This window comes from Eupeodes corollae, chromosome 1, assembly GCF_945859685.1.
Source record: "Eupeodes corollae chromosome 1, idEupCoro1.1, whole genome shotgun sequence".
Lineage (NCBI taxonomy): Eukaryota > Metazoa > Arthropoda > Insecta > Diptera > Syrphidae > Eupeodes > Eupeodes corollae.
In genome coordinates this window covers 163,343,829-163,369,116 of record NC_079147.1, presented here as the reverse complement: position 1 = coordinate 163,369,116, position 25,288 = coordinate 163,343,829, and the positions used below count along the sequence as shown (strand labels likewise).

Sequence of the window (25,288 nt, the reverse complement as noted above, 5' to 3'; positions counted from 1 at the left end):
CAAAGGGATATACTACCCTTATTATGTAGACACAGTGTGAGCACTAGAAAAGGGAGAGAGTTGTTGAAAGGAAATATCGGTGCACATTGGTTTTGAATTCCTGAATATTGCAATAGCTGCGAAAGACAGAGTGTGGCAAGGCATTCCACATTCGCATAGTACGGCTAAAGAACGAATATCTGTACTTGACGTTACGAACGAAATTGGGATCGAGGATATATTGATGAACATTCCTAGAAGCGCGAGTATTACGATTGAACTGTTTAAGGGAGGAATAAAATAACGGTAAAAGAGGGTGAGATAAGAAACATTTCGACGATGTCCAAGTGACGTAAATGATCTTATGATGGTAATATCACCAATCAATCTAAATGCACTACGTTCAATACTATCAAAGAGGCTTAAGTAAGTTGCAGGAGCACCAGCCCAGATAAGGGAGTTATACTCAAGCTTTCGAGATGTTCAGTTTCCTCGATGCAAGTGCCATTTATGGATAATGGCACGCGGTTTCTTATTCCCCATGCTGTTTAGGCCGGAATTTAATGAGCTTATCATATTTTGTCGTTGCAGTTCCACATCCGAAGAAGAGGGGTGTAATCTGAAAACGAATATGAAAAGCTAAGAGTACTATCGTCAGCGAAACAATGTATTGGATTAGAAGTTGCTGACAAAAAATCATTAATAAAAATGAGAAAGATTGTTAGAGATAAAATAGAGCCCTGAGGCACACCAGTATTTATTTTGTAGTTTTCAGACTTGAATCCATCTAATACCACTTGTATTGAACGATTCGAAAGGTAATTACTAATCCAATGAAGGAGGGATTCATAAAAACCGAGCCTGATGCCAAACCCTATCAAATGCTTTTGAAATATCATGTGCAATAATCTTACTTTCTCCAAAACTATGTAAAGATTTGTTCCACTGTTCGGTGAGATGAACCATTAGACCTATTGCTTCGAAAGCCCTATTGCTACGAAAGCCGTATTGTCGGTCATTAAGAAACTTTCGATCTTTGAGATATTTCTTGAGCTGATAATTAATCAACCTTATGAAGACCGTTTAAAGCTTTTTGATCTGCAAACTCTCCAAAAAAGCAGAAAAGTCGTTAATATTCTTATAGCTTATAGCTTTTAGCAGGTACTATAGCTTCACCATTTCTTTCTTTTTTTACTAATCAAAGAAACGTCAGATAGTCCCCTATGTTTCGCCTTCTTTATCACGAGTCAAATTATGGCCTTTTTGAGACTATTAAAAGAATTCTGTGCTTAGCTAAAAAAGTTCATAACACCTTTGACTCCATATCAATCCTTTCTTTCTTTAAAATAATTTCTGCAAACCCGTTGTAAGATTTTTTTTTTAATTTTTTTGTTCATTTTTTCTTAGCTTTAGTTTTACTGACTTCAACAGATACAAGAACAAAACATTATATTCTTAATTGTAAGATTACACAAGTCTTTAAATGGTTTGGCCGAAGGCCGCCTACTAGACTGACATTTTGGTTTTCATATACATATATATACGAAAAAAGCTAATACGATACAATTCAATAAAATAATCTTTATAATTTTCATAAATTTTGAAAATTCTCCTCAACTACTCTGGTTCTATAGCGAGTATTCATACAGAAGGTCCCAACCTAGTTCTCCATTGAAGATATTGATCGTTCCTTCTAAACCTCCTTGGGTATTGGACAAACTCCCAGGAAATGAAATACATCTTAGCGTTCTTTGAGATTGCATAAATCGCACAATATTGGCAATTCTGGACGGTCAGGAATGTAGTTGAAATTGATGAGTTGACCTCTTACTTAAAATAACAAGCTGATATTTTGTGTACTGTTTTTGAACAAGAAGTAGATGTTGTGGTCCAAGAAATGGTTAACTTTACTGTAGTAAGATCTGTAAATAGATGCTTCAGCTTCATCATGTTGGCGACTTTTTTCAGCAAGTCATCAAAATTCAACTTAAACACCTCGATACTTTCGTCTGCTGATACTGAAAAGTAGTTGAGCAATTAATTGCCAGTTTCTTCCACTCTTTAACACACAAAACTCCAGAATTGATAGCTTGTGTGAGTACTATTCGCGGAATTCTTTCGTCACCCATCGCCAAAACTCTTGACGCGTAGTTGAAATGTAATTTAAGTGCCCCTTAAAAGAGGGGTCCTATTCCTGTTTCAAGATGTAACATATAGTTGGGCGTCGTAAATATTTGACAACTTGGAAGTAATTTTAATAAAAAAAAACGGAGGAACTTTTCCACGGCTTTAAACGATCGATCCTCCATACTTGCGCTCCGTAAAACAGTATTTTTTGTGTTTAGCTATATTCTCTAGATTCAAGTTAGATTTAATCAAGACTCCAATATGCTTGTATTCCTTTACTATTTCTATCGGTTCCTCGTCAAACGTCCACTTCTCTCTCGTGGAATTTCTCCCACCATCGTTTCTGAATATCATCAGTTTTGATTTAGAAAGAATTACTTCCACATTCCATGTTTTGCAATAAAGTTGAAGTCTATCTATCATTAGCTGCATCCCGTCTATAGTTTCAGCTAGGAAAACATACCGAACATCAGTCCTGGAATATTCTTTCCTCTTATATCAATACTACTTTTCACCGAATCAATTATGTCATTTATGTGTAAGATAAAGAGAAGAGTACTTAAAACGTATCCTTGCTTAACGCCCATTGACGTACCCAACTCATCTGAAAGAGAATTTCCATCCCAAACTCGTGCGTCATTTTCTTCGTACATGGCTCTAATGTATAAGTTAAGTTGAGATTCCATATTTATAAAGCTTGTAAAAAAGTGCTTCCCGGAAAATTGAATAATAAATAAATATCAGCAATATCAATGAAAAAATTTGGTAAATTGTCAAGTAGTTTTTCCTAAGGCCAGCTTGGAATTCGTTTAATATTTTCCCAGATTAAAGTCTATTATATAATACCGAGCCAGGGATCCTTACTGCTGTATTTAAAAATGAGATGCCTCTATAATGTGATGGATCTTCAAAATTACCTTTTTTATGTAGCGGAAAAATAATTGCCTTTCGAAAACTCTCGGGGACGTCAGCTGTGTCGAAAATTCTGTTGTACTCCAAAGTTAGAAGCCGTAAGAAATCTGGTTTAATATTTTTAAAATATTCATACGGTTTTCTATCTTGCCCTCGTGCTTTATTTTTGTTTGCTTTTTCAATAACTATTTTTACCTCATTTTGGAATATACGGTATCGTAGGCGCATTCAGAAACTCATCAGTTATTAAAGGTGGTGCATATTGAAACGAAGGTGCTATGTTTAAAATGTTGAGCAAACTTATAAATTGGATTTTCAATTGTTCAATGTGCAGTACTGTAGCCGTTGGAATCTTTTTTCCACTCACAAGCCTATTTGGTTTTCAGAACTCCATTAATTTTTCGCGCTGTTTACCATTTCTATGTTTTTTTTTCATCAAAATTTCGCTTTTTGCTTTACAAATTTTTGAATTGTTTGTTCGCTGTCGCATAGAGGATTCTAAAATTTATGTTATTGGTCGTTCTGAATAATTTCAAGTACGCAAAAGATAGGTTCCTAGCTCTCATTCAATCACTATCAATTATCAAACCACTTTTGCTTATTTGCCAAAACCTCCTTTTGTTCCTTAACTGTAGATATATCTTCTCATACATCTATGCAGACGGGACCAAAAATCACCTGAAGAATTTTTCTCTCTCGGTATTCTAAGACAGTCTCATCTTTCTTTGACTGAGTCCAAGCCTCAGCGCCATAAATGAGAGAGGACTTTAGTACTAATTGCCTTCTAAGTCTTAAAAAGCTGCGATTTATTCTTCGTTTGATTTCAGCGGTGGTGTCGTTGCCAGAGTTTATAGCGGTGTCTTGGTAGACAAAGTCCTTAACTACCTCGAGGTTATAGCTGCCCATGGTGACGTTTTGTTCAAGACGTCATTGTTCAATGTCCTTTTTTGATGACAGCATATACTTGGTCTAGCCCTCATTGACCGAATAATTGGATGGACCTTTGGAAGATTGTGCCTTTAGTGTTGACGGTTGAGTTTTGCACAATTCTTTCAAGACAGTGCATCGCCTTGTCTAAGACCTTTTTTGACATCAAATGCATCGGTGAGATCTTTACCGACCTCGATAGAGCAGCGTGCATTGTATATCGCCATTCTGCACAAACGGATAAGTTTGACAGGGATGCCAAAACTAGACATTGCTCGGTAGAGCTCTTCCCTATAGATGCTGTCATACGCGGCTTTAAAATCGATTAAGAGATGGTGGGTATCGATCTGAAGCTCCTGGGTTTTTTCCAAGATCTGCCGTAGTGTGAATATTTGGTCGATAGTGGATTTTCCTGGTCAAAAGCCACACTGATAAGGACCTATCAGGTTGTTACCGAAAGGCTTTAAACGTTCACGTAATAGTTCAGAAAGGATCTTATATGCAATGTTCTGGAGACTGAAGATGCCCCGTAGTTGACGCTATTTAGAGGGTATATAGAATCTCAAAAACTCAGATATTGGCCTCCTAACTATGGACTTGTTATAAAAGTATAAAGTTAATAATAATAATATTCTTGAACTTTGGTTGAATCTCTGTTAATTCGCCAAAATCGTTAATTTTATTTGCTTGGAGGTACATCAAAATATAATTTCTATGAACTGACTTAATTCACTGTACAGACAGAGGTCCTTACTTCTTAGCAATAGCTTTATTTTATTAGGGTATTGCTTTTATCATTAAAAAAATAATCATTAAAGGTGTCTTAATTATGAAGTTTAATGCGACATAAGTTTTTGCATCCATTGAGGTCGTTCAAACGATGAAGCTTTCAAAATGCCTTACCCTTCCTCTTTATAATAACACAACACCCAAGAAATTCCTTAACTGTAAATTTTGGCACAAATGTTTGACAATCTTTGAGATGCGTTAAGATATAGATTCTTCAGCTAACTGCCCTCCCATCTTATTTATGTATGTATTAAATACCACCATAAATATTCACTAATCAGTCAATCTGTGAGGGGTAATTACATCTCTAGGGGTTGGATTGCCTGAATTTATTTTATTTTTTTGTTTTTTTGAAATTGTATAGCATTAAACAAAACCTAAATTTTTATTATTTTCATTCTTTTTTAATGAGACAAGTTTTTTAATAATAATAATAATTGACACCTTTTATGTGTCATTAATTTAATTACGGACTTCAGTTGAACGCGTCGTTAAACTTTAATTTATATAAAATAAATAATGCCCCAATTTATAATTTGATCTGACGCAACTCATATTCGTAATTAAATTTTAGGTATAAAAACGTACATATACAGTGGTGGCCAAAAAAATAATAGTGAAATTTTGTTACTACAATTTTATAACAAAAATCTTTATTTGAAAACAAATATTAAAATTAAATTTAATGATAGAGACTGCTCCATTATGAGACAGACAAATTTGTATATTAACGTATCCATGCTTTATCGTCTCTATGGTGTTTTTAAGATTTAGTTCTTAACGGCTTTCCTTCTAACATAAATCCGGCCAAAATACAAAATTTACAAAATGTTTTTCCACTTTCTTAGAGCCTCCCTGAAGACAAACTGACTAATTTTCTGTCGTAGATGTAGTTTTCTTTGGACGTCCTCTTGTTTTCCAATAATTGTTTGTATGTTTTTTTTTTTTGCTGAACATTTGCTTTGTCTGACAGCTCAACAGCAATAAAAAAGTTTTTAGCTTCAAATGAATAAATTGAAAAGCGATGGAGAAAAACTGTTGGAAAAAGTTGCTTGCAAATGTATTGAGATTAAATTTTGCCGATGTCTAAAGAAAAAAAAAGGGCCACAGATAAAGAACTTTCATTTAAGGAAAAGCAAAGGTCTGGTAGACGTTGAAACTAAAGCTTTAACAAGATTACCAAAAAAGAACTGCTTCACTTGGCCCGAATCGAAAATTTCTTTTTAATGTTGCAAAGATGGCAGATACATAGATTAAAAATATCAGACAGAGCTACTGCAATACTTGTAACAGCTGTTTTGCAAGATTATGGCTTGATAAATGATACAGAACAGTCAAACATCATCAGTAGAAAAAATAAGATTCAAAGAGAAAGGACAAGATCAAGATCTCAGCAAAGAGGTGCATGTGAACTTGAATTTTTCGATCTTTATTTTGACGACGATGTTACGAACAATTCTTTAGGCTTTTCTACCGAAGAACATATTGTCTTGATAGCAGAACCTGACTCCCCATACATAGTCCATGTAACTCCACCAAATAAGAAATCGAAACCCATAGCCAATGCAATATTTAATTTTCTTAAAGAATCTGCAGTTTTAACAAATAAATTTACACCGGAATAAGAAACGGAATCATCCGAAAAATCTAAACAAAAATTAAACTACTTTTGCAATGGTCTTTTTGCTTGCCAACGAACTACCATTACGACACTTTTTTGAAAAATTGTATGGAAAAACATCTGGTCCAAACGCATATCCTGGTGGTATTGGCAAGGTTCCTGGAAACTGTCAGAATCTACCGGTGGCTGCTTTGATTACTTACTTACTTAAGGTGGCGCTACAGTCCGGAGTGGACCTGGTCCTCAACCAACATGCGTCTCCAGCCAGCCTGGTACCTAGCTAGCTATCTCCAGTTTTTCACGCCAAGTTGGTCTTCACCCACCTGAGTACGCCACCTGAGTCGCAGTCTTCCTCTACTTCGCCACGCCGCGCCGTCCCTTGGGATTGGATTCGAAGACCTTCCGGGCTGGAGCGTTTATGTCCATCCGCTCTACATGACCTAGCCATCTAAGCTGTTGGACTTTAATTCTGCTAACTAGATCAGTGTCGCTGTACAGCCCGTACAGTTCGTCGTTATATCTTCTCCTCAATTCTCCATCTATGCGTACGGGACCAAAAATCACCGAATAATTTTTCTCTCGAAGCATCCTAAGACGTTCTCATCTTTCTTTGACAGGGACCATGCCTCAGCGCCATAAATGAGAACCGGGATGATGAGTGTCTTATAGATGGTGATTTTACATGCTCGAGAGAGGACTTTACTTCTTAATTGTCTTCTAAGTCCAAAGAAGCAGCGATTTGCAAGAGTTATTCTTCGTTTGATTTCAGCACTGGTGTCGTTGTCTGCATTAATAGCGGTGCCTAGGTAGACAAAGTCCTTAACTACCTCAAAGTTATAGCTGTCCATGGTGACGTTTTGTCCAAGAAGTCGTCGTTCAGTGTCCTTTTTTGATGACAGCGTATACTTGGTCTTGCCATCATTGACCACTAAACCCATCTTCTTCGCTTCCGTCGCAATGCTCAAAAACGCTCCACTGACATCACGCTTTGATCTTCCAATTAAAAAATTAAAGAGATGGTGGGTATCGATTTGAAGCTCCTGGGTTTTTTCCAAGATCTGCCGCAGTGTGAATATTTAGTCGATAGTGGACTTTCCTGGTCTGAAGCCACACTGATAAGGACCAATCAGGTTGTTGACGAATGACTTCAGACGTTCACATAATATGGCATAGAGGATCTTATACGTAATGTTAAGGAGACTGATGCCTCTGTATTTGGCGTAGTTGAGAGGTTCTCCTTTCTCATGTATCGGGCACACTATGCTGCGAATCCACTCATCGGGCATGCTTTCATCCGACCATATTTTGCAGATGAGTTGGTGCATGCTCCGTACCAAGTCATCGCCTGCTGCTTTAAATAGTTCGGCAGCGATGCCGTGAGCTCCAGCAGCTTTGTTTGACTTATGTTTAGATATAACTATCTTCACTTCGTCAAGGTCGAGTAGGCGGTATTGTTGATCTGCGTCGCCGAGGTTAAGTGGTTCTATCTCCCTTGCAGCGGAATTCGGTGCGTCATCGCCGTTATATAATTTGGAAAAGTGATCTTTCCATATTCTTAGCATCGACTGCGGTTCTACTATACGATGTTCCCCTGATCGTCTTTACAGGCTTCGGTTCGTGGCTGGTACCCTTGGGAGGTGTTTTTTACTTTTTGGTAAAATTTACGAACCTCATTCCTGTTGTGACATCCCTCTATCTCCCCGATCGCGCGCTTCTCATGCTCTCTTTTTTTCCATCTAAGAAGCCGGTGTTCCTCTCTCCTCTTCTGTTCGTAGAGCTCGCGAGCAGCTGTGGTCCTTTTGTGCAGCGCCGTTTTGTATGCCTCTTGTTTCGCTGCGTGCGCTTGCCGGCATTCTTCGTCAAACCAGGGGTTTCGTTGTGGTGGCCGTGTGAAACCTAGCACTTCAGAGGCGGCTGGGGTATTTCATATGCTAGTATTAGAATTATTTGCAACTAAAATCAATTAACTGAAAGTTGGCTCTTATTGAAGGATTTAAATTTTTGGTCACTTCTTGACACATATGGGACGATATCTCAGCCATAACTTGACGGATGTTGGTTTTAAAGAGCTCAAGAGTTAAAGGTTTATCTGCATAAACACGGTCTTTTGCGGAGCTCCACAAAAACAAGTGCAGCGGTGTCAAACCTCATGAACTTGTTGGTCAGTTGATATTGCCACGGCGAGAAATTGCGCGGCCAAGATATAAGAAATGCCTCTTGCAATAAAGCCATGTTCGCTCGAATTGTGTGGCATGTGGCACAGTCTTGTTGAAACAACATTTTCTCCAAGTCGTATTCTTCAAAAGGAGGCAAACGAAAGTCGGTTATCAAATGATCATAATGCTTCGAATTGACGATGATAGTCGTTCCATAGTCGTTTTCCAAGAAGTAAGGTCCAATCACACCTCCATACGAAAGAGCGCACCAAACAGTAACTTTCGTGTGATGAAATAGCCTCTCTTCAATTACTTGAGGATTCTCAGAACCCCAACTAAGACAATTTTGTTTATTGACGTACCTACCTAGTGAGAAATGTGCTTCGTCGCTGAAGAAATTTTGTTCGAAAAATCGCCGTCCACCGTTGTTGTTCAAGCCAATGGTGGATCCAGGGGGGGTTCGTAAGGGTCATGACCCCCCCCCCCCTGGGAGATAAATTGTTTGCTTTTTCGTAGGAATTCCCTTGACCTTATAACGGAAAAACTATCAACTTGACATGAAAATGTTATAAGACCATTTTTGTAGATAATTACCTCCTCTAAAATTTATGTCTAAAACTTTTTTTTTGTAAGACCAATAAAAAACGAGATATTAAAAGAAAGGCTTATTCCGTAACCTCTGACCTCGAATAACCTTTGACGCGTACATGATATCGAGGTCGACTTTTTACACATTGTTAACAACAATACAAACAAGATGTGTACCAAAATTCAGCTGGGTGGGAATTTTTCCGAGCTGAAAACCTAATTTGGCTGGACTAGTAGACGTTTTGTTCATTTTATCAATACGAAAAATAACAGCAGTCGCCATATACATTTTTTGGTTAAAACAAGTGATAATTTGGCTTTTTCTTCAAGAAAAACATATTTTGGTATTGCTCCAGAAGGGTACCCTTCAAACACCTTTATTTTGTTTTTAAGTTTTCTCAAGAGCTAATGGACCGATTTCAATAATCTTCTCTTTCTGCGCAAGCTCTTTTTGATGATCAAATTGATGATGATTTTTAAAAAAATATTAAATTTGTTTACAAAACTCGATAACTTAGAAAGAGGTCAACATTTGCTGACGAAATTTAAATGTAAAATGTACATATACACTGCGGGTCATAAGGTTAGAAGCAGGCATTTTTGAGATGTAAAATCGATATTTCTCCCGTTACATAGTGGATTAGAAAAAAAAAAAAACTATAGTAAATGAAAAACTACTTTGTTAACAACAAAATGTAAAATTTGAGAATATTAGAGAATTAGCTAACGGATTTTTTATGACAAATTGTCAATTGAGTCGAAAATATGCGAAAATAAATCGGATCATAAGATTAGAAGCAGTGAACATATAAACGTTGTCTTGTGAAGTGAATTCATTTTATTTTCGGTATAAACGGTGCATTTCACAAATTAATTGTTGTTTATTGAGTTGTAATAAAAATGGGCAAGAAAAAATGTTTGACAGTGGAGGAAATGGCAAGAATAGATGTTTATTACTCTGAAGGTCTTTCATGCCGTGCTATAGCCCGAAAAATAAATCGAAGTGATCATGTGATCATGGTGTCAGCAACTATATACAAAATCCATCGTCGTATCTAAAAAATTATAAAGGAAACACTTCCTCTGCCTTAACACTTCGCGAAACTCGAAATATGCTAAGAATAGTGTCAAATTCATCTTTATCGGCAGCTAAAATTAGGGATAAAGCTAATGTTAAGGACAGCTTATCGACTGTCAAACGCACGATCCGCAATGCTAAACACATAAAGCACCTGAAGCTTAAAAAAAACCACCACTTAATGACGCAAGGAAGAAGCAACGCTTGTGTTTTGCGAAAAATCACATGAGCTGGGATGTGCAGAATTCAATGACTACAAATGATTGGCGGAAGGTTATTTTTTCCGAGGAAAAAAAATTTAACCTGGCTGGAAATACCTACAAAGCCTTGCTGGAATCAGTATTCCCCAAAATTACCGAGCTTTTTGGACCAATTTCATGGATTTTTCAGCAGGACAAAGCTCCGATACACACAGCCCGAGAGGTAAAATCCTTCATTGCAAACCAAAACATCTACTTGCTGCCTTTACCACCATATTCCCCGACATTAACATAATGGAAAATGTGTGTGGCTGGCTTACACGTAAGGTGTATAAGGGAGGGAAGCAATACGATGACAAGGAAGCGCTTATTCATAGTATCAAATTGGCCTGGAGTGAGATTTCACTGGACTACTTGGAATCTCTTTATAAATCCCTAAAAGATAGAACTTTTGAAGTTATTTTAAAGGCAGCACACATTATTAAATATTTAATAAAACCCAAAAAACTTAAGCAAAATATGAATAACTGCATTTTATTTTCATTTATTTTATGTGCTAGAAGCACAGATTAGAAATCTAATGACCCGATTTATTTTCGCATATTCTTGACTTAATTAACAATTTGTCTTAGAAGTTCAGTTAGCTTAATCTCTTCAATACCCAAAATGTATGTTGTGTTGTTAACAAAATAGTTATTTTTTTTTTAAATCTATTATGTAACTGGAGAAATATCGATTTTACTTCTCAAAAAATCCTGCTTCTAACCTTATGACCCGCAGTGTATTTATAAGCTCTTTATTTAGTGCTTACCAAAAATATTTTTAAGACAACATTTCAAATTTAAAATGATTTAAAAAAAAAAGAGTCTAGATTTTTTGACAAATAAAATGGTATTTAAATTTTTGAGAAAAATATATTTTGCAGGTACATTTTTAAATCTTAAAATACAGGCAATATTTTTAAACAGACTGTTTGAAAAAAATTATTAAGTCCTAGTTAGTTCCAGTCGTGCATTTTATTTATTTCAAAATTAGTTTTCTGTTGAATACAAAAGATCTTTAAAGATCTTAAAAAATTAAATGAATCTACTTTTGAAGTGAATTTGCTTTGGATGCTCTAGAACTAATATTTAAACACGAATTTCAATCATATAAATGTCCGAAAACAGCAAAAGTGGCACTTTTGTTAAACTAATGGTTTATTGAAAAACATAATAAACGGGTGATATATATTGTTATACAAGCTTTTAATCTTTAGAGATTAAAAGAGATTCTGAAACGTGTAATTTGTGGGTGCCACACAAACGTTTCATCCCAAATTATTTTTTTACGTTGAATTGTTTTAATTGAATTTTTTAGAGAAATTATGGACTTAAAAGCACCTATTTCCTTAAATTCAAGAACCAAACATTTTACACTCTAAAATTTTTAAGTTTTGTTGACACCTATAAGATCGACGAATCAGCAGACTGATAGCGATGGTAATTATAGACTCCTGAAAATTGAGTTCGAAAAAACTTCGTCAAACAAACAGTGGTACGAGTATCTTTAAAACTTTTCACAATTTTGCCAATTGCTTGCGTAGTTCGACGATTTTGTAAACCATACTTAGTTTAACAGATGTCGAATTCCAGTCCTTAAATTTTGAAACCGCAAAATGGATAACTTGTTATATTCTACGTATAAGTATTGTGCATCTTGTCAATATACCCACGGCTCATAAAACTCATTTCTCTAACTCCTTATAATAACTATTTGTAAAATGAAAATGAATCAATGAAACGTATTTCTAAAAGCAATCTTTGATAGCGCAATTTCGAAAAATATACTTTTTAATATTTTCTATCATTTCTCACAAGTCTCCAATTTTCAAGTAATAAACACAACTTACCTATGTGACTTTGGCAACTTTTATCAAGATGAACATACATAAATAAAAGTTTGGGTTTTTTGTATCATACATTCATTTATTCATTGATATTATGTAATTTAATTACGTAGTCAAAAATTCAAAAATATACCACAAAATCCAAAACATATTTCTCTTCGGTCTACATCAAACATATTTTTGTTCCTATAAAGACATTCTATAGTTTAGAACAATTGATAATAGTAATTTCACCACAAAATGTTATTTTTTAATCTTCTAAATTAATTGACGAGTTTCAAATTTGGTGGTTCCTTTCCGTATTGTTTGTTTGTCTTTAATGTGGATGATTTTTTGTTATCTTGGCCTGACAAACTTTATTGATGGAACGCAATCTTGGGTTAATGAGTTCGATAAGGCTTATCGTCATCATTTGAAAAAAATATGTTTATTTCCTTTTTTCTTTTTCATAATTAGTACGATTAAATCTAATAAATACCATAATTTAAAACAAACTTTATCTGCATCAAAAAATTTAAAATATTTGTTATTTTTTTGATTAATTTCAGATACATTGGGGAACCAATTAAGTGCTGCATGGGATAGGCAACTTCAAAAAAAAGCCAAGACTGGTAAGGAAGCAAGTTTATTGAGAGCCACATTAGATGTCTTCGGTTGGAAATTTTCACAATTCGGTCTGGTGCTGTTTTTTATAGAAATATGTTTAAGGTAAAATTTTAATTTTCTTTAAAAGTTAATAATTAATTTTTATTATTTTTGTTTGGTTTGCAGAATAACTCAACCCTTGTTCCTAGGTTTGCTTGTAACCTACTACTCTGTACAAGAAAGTCCCGACACAATTGTAACAGCTTACCTGTATGCCTTAGGTATTATTGTATGTAGTGCACTTAATGTACTGTTCCAGCATCCATATATGCTGGGAACGATGCATGTTGGGATGAAGATGAGAGTGGCCATGTGTAGTATGATTTATCGAAAAGCTTTGCGGCTAAGTCAGAATGCTTTGGGTGATACAACTGCTGGACAGGTTGTTAATCTCATATCGAATGATGTTGGTCGTTTGGATTTGGCTACCATTTTTGTGCATTACTTGTGGTTGGGACCGCTTCAAACAATTGTCATTACATATCTTATGTATCTGCAGGTGAGTTTAATAACAATAACATTTTTAACAATTACGAATATCCTTTTACAATACAATCGACAGTTGAAGCCTCAAATTCTGAATGTAGGATTGATTTTTTTGTAAAGCCGATGGAAATCTTCAGAACACACTTGGTATGGGACTTTTACCACTCTAAATCCAAAGCACCGGCTAATCAGGATCGATCTTTGAAAAATCGCCATATAATTTTTCTTTCTTTAATCAAAATTTACTTAAGAAGTTCATAGTTGTAATACATACTCAAGGCTTTTAGACAATTTTACTTACTTGCTTAAGGTGGTGCTACAGTCCTGTGTGATCACTAGGGCCTCACTCAACAAACTTCTCCATATAACTTGATCCCAAGCTAGATGTCTCCAGTTTCGCGCTCCAAGTTGGGTGAGGTCACTTTCCACTTGTGCTGTTAAGTTGCTTCCAACCTTTATGGAGCAGCGTGAATTCTCCATGGTCATCCCTGTAGATGCAGTCATATCGGCCTTGAAATCGATGAAATGATGGTGGGTGTAGATTTGGTGTTCTTGGGGTTTTTTTCCAGGATCTGCCGTAATGTGAATATTTGATCGACTGTGGACTTAAATGGTCTTAAACCACACTGATAAGGACCTATCAGGTTGTTGACGATGGGCTTTAGACGTTCACATATTACGGCAGAGAAGATTTTATATGCGATGTAAAGTAGACTGATTCCCCTATAGTTGGTGCAGTTTCGAGGGTCTCCTTTTTTTAGGATCGGGCAAACAATACTGAGGTTCCATTCATCGGGCATACTTTCTTCCGACCATATCTTACAGATAAGTTGGTACATGCTCCCAACCAACTTATCTCCGGCTGCTTTAAAGAGCTTGGCATGCAAGCCATCTGCACCAGCGGCTTTGTTAGAGTTCAGCTTAGATATGGCAATGGCAATCTTTACTTCGTATAAGCCGGGAGAACGGTTTTGTTGGCTTTCGTCGTCTTTGTTAAATGGATCATCCTGCCCGACAGCGGAATGCGGTTCGTCGTCGCCGTTATACAGTCTGCAGAAGTGATCCTTCCATATCCTCAGCATTGACTGCGGTTCCACTATGATGTTTCCACTTTCGTCTTTGCAGCTTTTGGTTCTAGATTTATGTACCTGTGAATTTCGTTTCACCTTTTCATAAAACTTTCGAACTTCATTCCTGCTTTTAAACCTCTCAACACCTTCGACCGCCTTGGGTCTGAAAACCCGAAGTACTACCTTGGCTGCAACGAGGTAGTGGTCCGAGTCGATGTTAGCTCCTTGGAAAGTTCGGACATCCATGATGCTGGAAGCGTGTCTGGCGTCGAACGCAATATGGTCAATCTGGTTGCCGTAGATTGATCTGGAGAACTCCAAGTTCCTTTTGTGGGTGTTGAGGTGTGGAAAACGCGTACTGGGTACCATGACGTTTCGCCCCGCAGCAAAATCTATGAGCCTGAATCCGTTCTCGGAAGTATTCTCGTGCAAGCTGTTTTTCCCGATTATGTAACCAAAGATGATTTCCCTTCCTAGCTTGGCATTAAAATCGCCCAGGACAATTTTAATATCGTAGCCAGGACACTGCTCATATGTTTTTTCTAAGAGCTCGAAGAACATATCTTTGGTGTTGTCGTCTTTCTCTTCTGGGGGGCGTGCGCGCATATCAGGCTAATGTTGTCGAATTTAGCCTTCATGCTGATGGTCATGATGCGCTCGTTGATGCACCTATAGCTCAAGACTTCTTGCCTAAGTCTGGCTCCAATCACGAAGCCGCATCCAAATAAGCGCTATTGGTTTCGTGGTTGCAGTCACCATAGTAAATGTCGCAGTTTTTCATCCTCTTTTTGCCTGGCCCATCCCATGGTATTTCCTGGATGGCGGTGATGTCTGCTTTATAAAAGTCTAGGGCCTCCGCTAATGGTCTGTTAAGGTACCTAACATTCCACATGCATATCCGAAGTTCGTTGTCCTTAATTCGTTTGCGTAGGTTGTCAACAGTAAATCCGTCCGTATCCGAGGCTTGTTGGTGCTTCGCAACTATGATGGTTTTTACGTGGAAGTCACCCCGATGATACAACCCCCAACTTGGAGAGCCAGATCCTTACCATAATCCAGAACGGGGAGCCGGATAAACCGCTCCTTATAGTGCCTGGATTCCGAACTGTAGACGACACCGTTGATTCCATCGCGGGAATTCCTCCGTTGACGTCTGGATAAGGATAGGTGCCTTTATGGAGGCACCTCTTCCCCTCCCCCTCTCTCGTTTGCTGCCCCCAACAACTTTCCACTTGGGTTGGAACCGAATATCCAGTTGAGGTACTAGGCACTCGATGTTCACCACGGGGAGGTGAGAGTAGGAGTTGATAGACAGAGGTGGGTTTTGATAAAAACCTGTAGACATAAGTTAAAAAGGTTTTCAAAATTGCACCTACTAAAGTTGAATTCTATTTTGTTATTACTAGATAGCATTTGAGGAAGAGCCATGCTTAAATTTAGTGCTATGTCTAATACAGGATGATGGCTATCTTTGTCTACAAATTTGACAGCAGAAGAAATCACAGCTGCTTCAGAGAATATGGTTTCGGAGAAAAATACCGAATCGAGTGTTTTTCAAAAACGGTTCTTCACACCGTTGAGTTGACTTAAACCACATGTAGACTTATCATCTGTTAATAAAAGCTCATTCGAAGATGACGTGTTTATTGTATAGAAGTTACTGTCGTCAATTTGAATCCAATTGCGATTGGGTATATTAAAATCACCAACAAATGGTACTTCGTCTTCAGGTTCCAAAAGGATATAAATACTTTCAATACGTTTGTTTACTTTTTCATAAACCTCATTCTGGGAACTTGGAGGTATTATGCTGATACAATAAATAAATGTCATGTTGCCATTTTAATTTTCAAACATAGTATTTCGATGTCTATTGATCAAAGGTCGTCTATCAGGTAACCAGTGAAAGTGATAGCGACTCGAATTCCGCCACCAAACGGCGGCACGGCGTTTGAATCGTCTGAGTTATTACGAACACGTCTAAAGACTTGATAGGAGGAGTCAAAAAGCTCGGAGTCCAAAATAGAGTTGTTGAGCCATGTTTCCGTCAATATAATTATATCGTGAGGAAGATTTTAATATCTTTTTTGGTCTTTGCCTGAAGTCCATTACGTTTTGGTAGATGATTAATACCTTTTTATGCTGCTTTGACGGTGGTTTAGCGTTGTCCGATACTAACGAAATGGGTTGTTCGACTTATTCATAAATTCATGAACTATTACTTTTTAAGGCCAATTCATGATTGTGAATTCAAAACATGGAAAATTCAGTCAGGTGCACGTATTTTAAAGGACGAATACTAAGTATGGTTCCGATGTAAAATTTTCTCAACATTTAACATAAATGGGGAACCCAGCTTTTTGGACAAGTGATTTTGTATGTCAAGTGCATTAGTAGACGGTGTAAGTTTAGAAAGAAACATTATTTTTTACCCTTCAACAGCCTTTAAATCAGATACAATTGGAGATGTTAGTAAAGTAGTTTCGTTGGTGATTTTTGGCAAAAATATGTTTTTCGTCAAAGCCCTCATGGTTTTAGATATTTCTTTTTCAAAACTTTTAGACTGTCAAAGTGTATTTATTTATCTTAAATTACTCTAAAACTTTTGTTTTCAGATTGGTTTCTCGTCGGTGTTTGGTGTAGCATTTATGTTATTATTTTTGCCTCTTCAAGCCTACTTGGGCAAAAAGACATCCGTTCTACGATTGCGCACTGCCTTACGCACAGACGAACGTGTGCGTTTAATGAATGAAATTATCCAAGGTATTCAAGTTATAAAAATGTACGCGTGGGAAATTCCATTCGGAAAAATGGTTGCTCAGGCACGTAAAAAAGAAATCACACCTATCAGATATGTTTCATACATTCGAGGCATATTGCTCTCCTTCATAATGTTCCTAACGCGCGTGTCAATCTTTACCAGTTTGGTGGGCTATGTTCTGCTTGGATATATGTTGACAGCTAAACAGGCTTTCATGGTAACGGCTTATTATAACATTTTAAGAACTACAATGACGGTTTTCTTTCCCCAAGGTAAGTTTCCTTTTTCAATATTACAGATTAAGTCTGGAATACTAAACTTTTTTTCTCTATCAAAGGCATATCCCAACTCGCAGAAGCTCTTGTTTCTATTAAACGTATCCAAAAGTATATGCTCTACGACGAGACAAATGTTCGAGATAAATCTCTAGACAGTAGCGAACTCGATGATGATATCACAACTAGTAATCAATCAACAATAGTTAAGGGTCATGATACTATCAATGGTAACGGAAATCACAGAGAGAAGCAACAACAAGTTGTCGCAAATGGCAATGCTACGTTATCGGAAGCTGGCGTTATCCTAACTAACTTGAAGTCAAAATGGAATGCAGCATCGACAGAATACACATTAGATGATGTTAATCTTCGAGTACAGCCAGGAACTCTGGTGGCAATCATAGGTCCAGTAGGGTCAGGAAAATCAAGGTAAATAAAGTGATGTTTATTTAAAGTACGAGTAGTTTTCTTACAATACATTTTGTTTCAGTCTTATTCAAACGATTTTGGGAGAGTTGACACCGGAATCGGGTACTGTAACAGTTAATGGTACCCTTTCATATGCCTCACAGGAGCCATGGCTTTTCACAGGGACAGTTCGGCAAAATATTCTCTTTGGCCAACCGATGGACAAACACCGATATCGTGTTGTTATAAAGAAGTGCGCTCTAGAAAGGGATCTGGAACTTTTGCCCCATGGAGATAAGACAATCGTTGGAGAACGTGGAGCTTCCCTTTCAGGTGGTCAGAAAGCAAGAATAAGTCTGGCCCGAGCTGTATATCGTAAAACTTCAATCTACTTACTTGATGATCCTCTCAGTGCTGTAGACACTCACGTTGGGCGCCATTTATTCGATCAGTGCATGCGTGGATATTTGCGTGAGAACATTGTAGTTTTAGTGACACATCAACTTCAATTCCTCCAACATGCCGACCAGATTGTGATCATGGACAAAGGAAAAGTCAGTGCTGTTGGCTCATATGAATCGCTAAGAGAGAGTGGCTTAGACTTTGCCAAATTGCTATCTGATCCTGAGAACAACGAGAATGAAGAGGGAACACTCTCCAGATCGGGCAGCAGACTGTATAAACGTCAAAATAGTGAATCCTCTCTTAAATCTGCTGCGGATTCTTATGTTGGAGAAGAAGCACCAATGCAAGTGCAGGAAGTTGGTGGAGAAGGCCAAATTGGACTTGACTTATATAAGCAGTACTTCAGAGCCGCCGGCGGTTTTCTACTGTTTTTCGTGATTTTGATGTTCTTCTTAGTAGCTCAGATACTTGCTTCTGGTGGAGACTACTTTTTATCATATTGGGTCAATAAACGCGGCACCCCTAACACTCCAGACCTCGAAGAAACTCCAAAATTATTTACAAACGACACGTCTGTAGTGACAACAACGCCACCAAATGTAATAATCGAAAGCATTTCAGCGCTACTCGAACAAATGGGAATGGACAAAATTAATGATGCTGTTGATATATATATTTTTACTGCAATCACTGTCTTAACTGTTATAGTAACTCTCTGTCGTAGTTTCATCTTCTTTAGTTGTGCAATGAAGGCATCAATTTATCTACACAATGCAATGTTCGAGGGAGTAACAAGAGCAACAATGTACTTCTTCAATACGAATCCATCAGGTCGTATTTTGAATCGATTCTCCAAAGATATGGGCCAGGTCGATGAGATTCTACCTTCGGTCATGATTGATGTTGTTCAAATCTTTCTGCAATTGATTGGAATTGTGGTCTTAGTGGCTTTAGTTAATCCCGTGTTCCTTCTGCCAACGGCGATCTTAGGAGTTATTTTCTATTATCTGCGTGTGTTTTATTTGAAGACGTCAAGAGATATAAAGCGAATGGAAGCAATGAGTAAGTATTTTAACATTTACGAGTATCATGTTTCTTTCTTGCTAACGAGATTTGTATGTTTTGTTTAGCTCGATCACCTGTGTATTCTCATTTATCTGCTTCATTGATGGGACTTGCAACAATTCGTTCGTTTGGAGCCCAAAAGATTCTAATATCAGAGTTCGACAATCACCAAGATTTACATAGTTCAGCATTCTACTTGTTCATTTCAACAAATAGAGCTTTTGGATTTTGGTTAGATTGTTTCTGTGTGGCATATATTGCCATCATCACGTTGAGTTTCTTTATCTTCCCTCCAGAAAATGGTGGCAATGTCGGTTTGGCCATTACACAAGCCATTGGAATGACTGGCATGGTGCAGTGGGGTATGCGGCAATCAGCAGAATTAGAAAACACAATGACAGCTGTGGAGAGAGTCGTTGAGTATGATACGATCGAATCAGAAGGCGCTCTAGACTCAGTACCCGAGAAGAAACCACCGAAAGAATGGCCAATGGATGGTAAAGTGGTATTCGATAATCTAAGTCTTCGCTACTCTCCAGATCCTAAGACCGAATCAGTTCTTAAACATCTGAATTTGGAAATTCAGCCGTGTGAAAAAGTAGGAATAGTGGGACGTACAGGAGCTGGCAAATCTTCGCTTATCAATGCTCTATTCCGTTTGTCATTTAACGATGGCTCAGTGGTTATTGATCGCAGAGACACCAATGAAATTGGTTTGCATGATTTGCGAAGCAAGATTTCAATTATACCCCAAGAACCAGTGCTGTTCTCAGGAACGATGCGATACAATTTGGATCCATTCGATGAGTACTCCGATGAAAAGTTATGGGAGTCCTTAGAAGAAGTAAGTTAAAGTCCTTCAACAATTTGCATTATTATTTTATTGATTTTTCTCTTCCATCAGGTTAAGCTTAAGAAAGTTGTATCCGATCTTCCTTACGGCCTACAAAGCAAAATCTCTGAAGGCGGTAGTAATTTCAGTGTTGGCCAAAGACAGCTGGTTTGTCTTGCACGTGCAATTTTGCGAGAAAATAAAATTCTCGTTATGGATGAGGCAACGGCTAATGTTGACCCACAGACTGATGCTCTCATTCAGACAACAATAAGGAAAAAGTTCAAGAATTGTACAGTACTTACAATTGCTCATCGTTTGCACACAGTCATGGACTCGGACAAGGTTCTTGTTATGGATGCCGGAAGAGCAGTAGAGTTTGGTTCGCCTTATGAATTGCTTACAGAATCTTCTGTAAAGGTATTCTATGGAATGGTTAACCAAATGGGTAAAGGATCATTTGAAAGCTTTTTAAGAACTGCCAAACAGGTATGTTTAAATAATATATTCATATTTCAAAAATTTGGAAGCCATTTCATGTTGACGTATTCAAAATCACGTTCTTATAACATGATAAATTCTTTTTCGTGAGAGGTTTTTACATAAAATAAATTTTTAAAAATCAGTCTGGCCAAAACAAGCAACTTTTTATTGCTATTTATTGCTTATTAATAGAGAAGTCGGTAAACCACAAAATCTATTGATCATATTAAAGGTATTGGCAGACGAGTGCAGTTGAATCTATTTTTTAGGTGTTAATCAGTTCACGGGGAAGCTAAACAATGTTCTTATAGCTAACTTTTGTAAAATTGCCGGAAACAAATCCTCTAACAAAATAAAAGAAAACAATTATAAAATAATATTAAAGTGGAATGAGTCAAGTTAAAATATCGGAAATTCCAAAATAAGTTATTTGCACATTAATACAATTTTACAAATCCAAAGAGTCTTTCCAAAACGATTCATCGAAATGGCAAGCCAATAAAAACAACCAAAAGACAGGATTCTGCTATCACTAGCTGTTGATGGTGGACTAAAATCTTTCAAAAGCCTTTTGTTCCCACCAATTGGACCGTTAGAAAATGGAGGAACGTACTCTTTTCGGACGAGTCCAAATTCAATTTCAAGGCTTCCGATGGTTCGCAGACCAGCTAAAGAGTCACAAATTCCACTTTACACTAAGCTACTGTAAAACACGGAGGAGGTAACGTAATGGTGTGGGGATGCTTTTCAGGGCATGGACTGAGACCGATTCACCAAATAAATGGTACAATAGATTGTTTTATGTACCGTGGTTAGGTTAGATTAAAGTGGCTGTCCAAGATGGAAACGGACGCACTTAGGCCAGTTTAATGGCCATTCTGACACCACATGAATTTTGAGGCTTCCTCCTAAGCTCAATGTATCCAGTTTAAGCCCCTTACGAAACGTGAGAGGCTGATTATGCTGATATGATTAAGATCGTTTAGATCGTTAAAGAAGAATTCTCCTATGTAATTCTTGCGTTTTTGAGCCAGAGCAGGGCATATACAAAGAAAATGAAGGATTGTTTCCTCCTTTTCCTCGTCCATACAGATTCTGCAAAAGTCATTAAAGAATACGCCTAGTCGTGGGGCGTACTTTCCTATTAGACAGTGTCCGGTTATGACACCTATTATCGAGGTTATATGCGATCTGCTTAGAGATAGCAACCACCTTGAACGTTTTAAATCTAGTGTTGGCCAGACGTTTTTTGTGACCTGACACGTGGAGATGTTGTTCCATACGATTTAAGAAAATACGGATATCAGAAGTTGATATCACGTTTTCTTTAAGCCAGGACAAGACTTCCTTTATCGCCAAAAGTTCCGCCTGGAACACGCTACAATGATTGGGAAGTCGGAATGAGAGACTTAATTTCAGTCGTTCAGAGTACACACCTCCACCAACCACTTCTTTTGTTTTTGATCCATCTGTGTAAAAATGGATTGACTCATCCTCCAAGAATGTCCTATCCTCCCATAAAGATCTGGGAGGTATAGAAATCTGGAAATTTCTGTCGAATCGCAGTTGGGGGATGGTGTACTCTGTGTGCTTTGGAATTGATTCTAAATACCTTAGAATTACGGAGTGGCCAATGTTGTTGTTAGTCCACTGCGACGAAGCTTTGAGGCGAATAGCAGAGCTTGCAGCTATTTATTTGCTAAATATGTCAAGAGATGTTAGGTAGAGTAAGGTGTCCAGTGCCGCAGATGGGGTCGTGTGAAGCGATCCTAGCTCTCTAAAGGAGTCCACCATACTGCCCTGCCACACCGTACATTAAAATCGGTCTGATAACCGATGTGTATAGCCAATACGTGATTCTGGGTTGTAAGCCAAATTTATTACCAAGAGCTTTTTTGCAAGAAAAGAGAGCTACAGTAGCTTTTTTGCCTCTTTCCTGTACGTTTCGTTTCTAATTTAGTATTTGATCTAAAACAAGACGCAGTTATTTCGCCTCGTCTGAGAATTTTAATGGGATTCCTTTAATATAGCGAGGGTTGACAAATGGAATTTTGTATCTTCTGGAAAATAACACTAAATCGGTTTTGTGTATGTTAACACCCAGTCCACACCGATCAGCCCAAAGTATAAGGCATTTTGTAAGAGTTCTTTTAAGGTGTTAAGATGCTTTTTTGGAACTGCTATAACAACGTCAGCCGCATAGACGATTCCTTTGAAACCCTCCGCATCCAGCCTAGTTAGGATTTCATTTACCACTAGGTTCCAGAGGAGAGGAATAGAACACCACCTTGCGGTGTTCCTCTACTAACGAATTGTCTGCCAGAAGAGTTGCCCAGTTTTGAGTTAATTATTCTGCTAGTCAGCATTAAATGAATTAACTCCCGCAGCGAACTCTCTACATTGAGAGATGTTAGTGCAGATATGTCTACGTTGTTAAAGGCATCTTCGATGTCAAGGAAAGCAACCATAGTGAACTGTTTATGATAGAATTCGATGGAGCGTACTATGGTGTGTACCGTTGTTTCCACCGATTTACCTTTACAGTTGGCATGTTGAGACGAAGGCAGAAGTCTTGTATCAATACTTGCCCTTAAATGGATACCAATCAATCTTTCCAAGGTCTTAAGAAGGAATGATGATGGTCATAGATCTTTAGGATTGATTTGGGGATGAAAACAACTTTAACTTCTCTCCATGACGAGGGAACATGGACCAGGTAAAGACAGCTGGTAAAAATTGCCTAAAGCATTGGGGCAATTATGTCAGAAGTGTTTTGTAGCTTGGCTGGTATTATTCCATCTGGTCCTGCAGCTTAAAATGGTTTGAAGCTGTTAACAGCCCATTGTAGCTTGTCCCTTCTGATCACACCTTGTGGATATGTTGTATTGAGACTTGAACGTATATAACTGTTGCATGTTTCGGTATGAGAACTACCAGGAAAGTGAGTGTCTAGTAGTAAGTTCAGTGATTTATTACTTGAATTTGTCTAGGAGCCGTCTGCATTTTTCAAGCAGCTTGGCATCGCCTCTGAAATAAATATTTCAAGTCCAATACGGTTAAGACGTGGTTTCAAGAAAACTAAAGTTTGCTTCCAAATACTAGCAATATTTTAGTAGGATTAAAAAAGTATACTTATGTTATTTTTAATAGTGGCTTTTGTTTTGACCAGCCTAATATTGTTCTAATCGTGTTATATTTAATGAACTATTCCCAAAACAAATTTATTTTATCCTCCATTAGAAATTGAAAATATTTATTTAAAATTTTAAAACCTAAAATATATAATAATTGAATTATAAATTTGTTTTTGAATAGTTTAATACTCGAGGCAACTAAAGTTGCTTTTGTTTTGGCCAACACTGTATACTCAGAAACATCAAAACATTAATATAATATTTTTCCGTTTTCTTAATTCTTCCAGGCACACGAAGATAACATGAAACAAAAATCTGCCTAAGGTTTTATTGGCTAATTAAACTTTTCCTTTTAAACAAACGTTGCTGTGAAAACAAACTCAATTCAGTAAAAGTGCTATTAAATACCGAAACAATTTAACTTTATATAGATTTAAAAACAAGACTTCAAAACTATACAATATACTTAATGAAACTTATTTTGTATGAAATATTCAATAGGTACATCACAAATGCAAGTAAAACAAAAACAAAAACAAAAATTAAAAACGTATGTCCTTAGCATAGTTGTAGTTATCATTTACTTTTTTGTTTAGCATTAAGTTCTCAAAAGCGATTAGCTAAGTCGCCAAAGAATGCCAAACATTCATAAATGTAATTTATTTTTTATATAATCCTGATATATATAAATCTATACATACAAAACTAAAAATAACACATTTAAGCCACGCTCAGACCATCATTGCATCTTTACAACTCTAAATTAACAAGCAGGACGACATACTACAAAAATGTGCCTTTATTCAAATCGAAATACAATATTTTACTTTTTGTCTGTTTTGATTTTTGTCATACAAAACAAATATGTTTGTATTCAATTAAGCTATAAATATGTTATAATGTAAACCATAACGTTCATTGAGAGAAGATTGCTCTGTATTTCTGTATTTTTGTAATTGGAAAAATAATAATATTATTTTGCTAAATTTTGTAACGTAAATATGTAAGTGAAACATATTATATTGTTATATATTGCTTAAGCGAAACAAAGTTTATATTATGTATAAAATATTCTAAGTTAAGAACAAATATCTATCATTGTCAAATTACCAACATACATACATATACTTTCTTTTTTGATAAGCGATTTTAAATTATACATTAAAAAAAAATAAAAACTGAAAATAAATACCAACAAATAATTTAAATAATAAATTGGGTTTAATTTATATGATGAAATTTATATGATGAAATTAAAGGCCATTAGGATTTATACCAATTACAAAACTTTCACAAACAAAGTAGTTTTTAGGTTGGTGAATTCTTAAATTTTAATATCAATATTACCGATGTCGTCTAGTTTTTTCGACGACTCTCGTTTTCTTTGCCATGTCGTTTTTTAATTTACATTGTATAGCTTTTTCGACGCGACGAATTTGTAGCAGATTTTTAAACG

General features: G+C 36.8%; 1 protein-coding gene across 3 annotated transcripts in view; it reads left to right on the top strand.

Annotated features, from left to right (window-relative positions):
• Window positions 1-25,047, top strand: part of LOC129943376 (probable multidrug resistance-associated protein lethal(2)03659) — a 134,569-nt gene extending 109,522 nt beyond the window's left edge. For all 3 annotated transcript variants that reach the window (XM_056052768.1, XM_056052769.1, XM_056052770.1), the window contains 8 exons: window positions 12,814-12,973; window positions 13,037-13,409; window positions 17,082-17,499; window positions 17,565-17,934; window positions 17,996-19,380; window positions 19,449-20,227; window positions 20,288-20,704; window positions 24,120-25,047. In XM_056052768.1, coding sequence (XP_055908743.1) covers window positions 12,814-12,973; window positions 13,037-13,409; window positions 17,082-17,499; window positions 17,565-17,934; window positions 17,996-19,380; window positions 19,449-20,227; window positions 20,288-20,704; window positions 24,120-24,155 — 3,938 coding nt within the window. In that variant the 3' untranslated portion in view covers window positions 24,156-25,047. The remainder of the gene's footprint in view (window positions 1-12,813; window positions 12,974-13,036; window positions 13,410-17,081; window positions 17,500-17,564; window positions 17,935-17,995; window positions 19,381-19,448; window positions 20,228-20,287; window positions 20,705-24,119) is intronic.
• The last annotated feature ends 241 nt before the right edge of the window (window positions 25,048-25,288 follow it).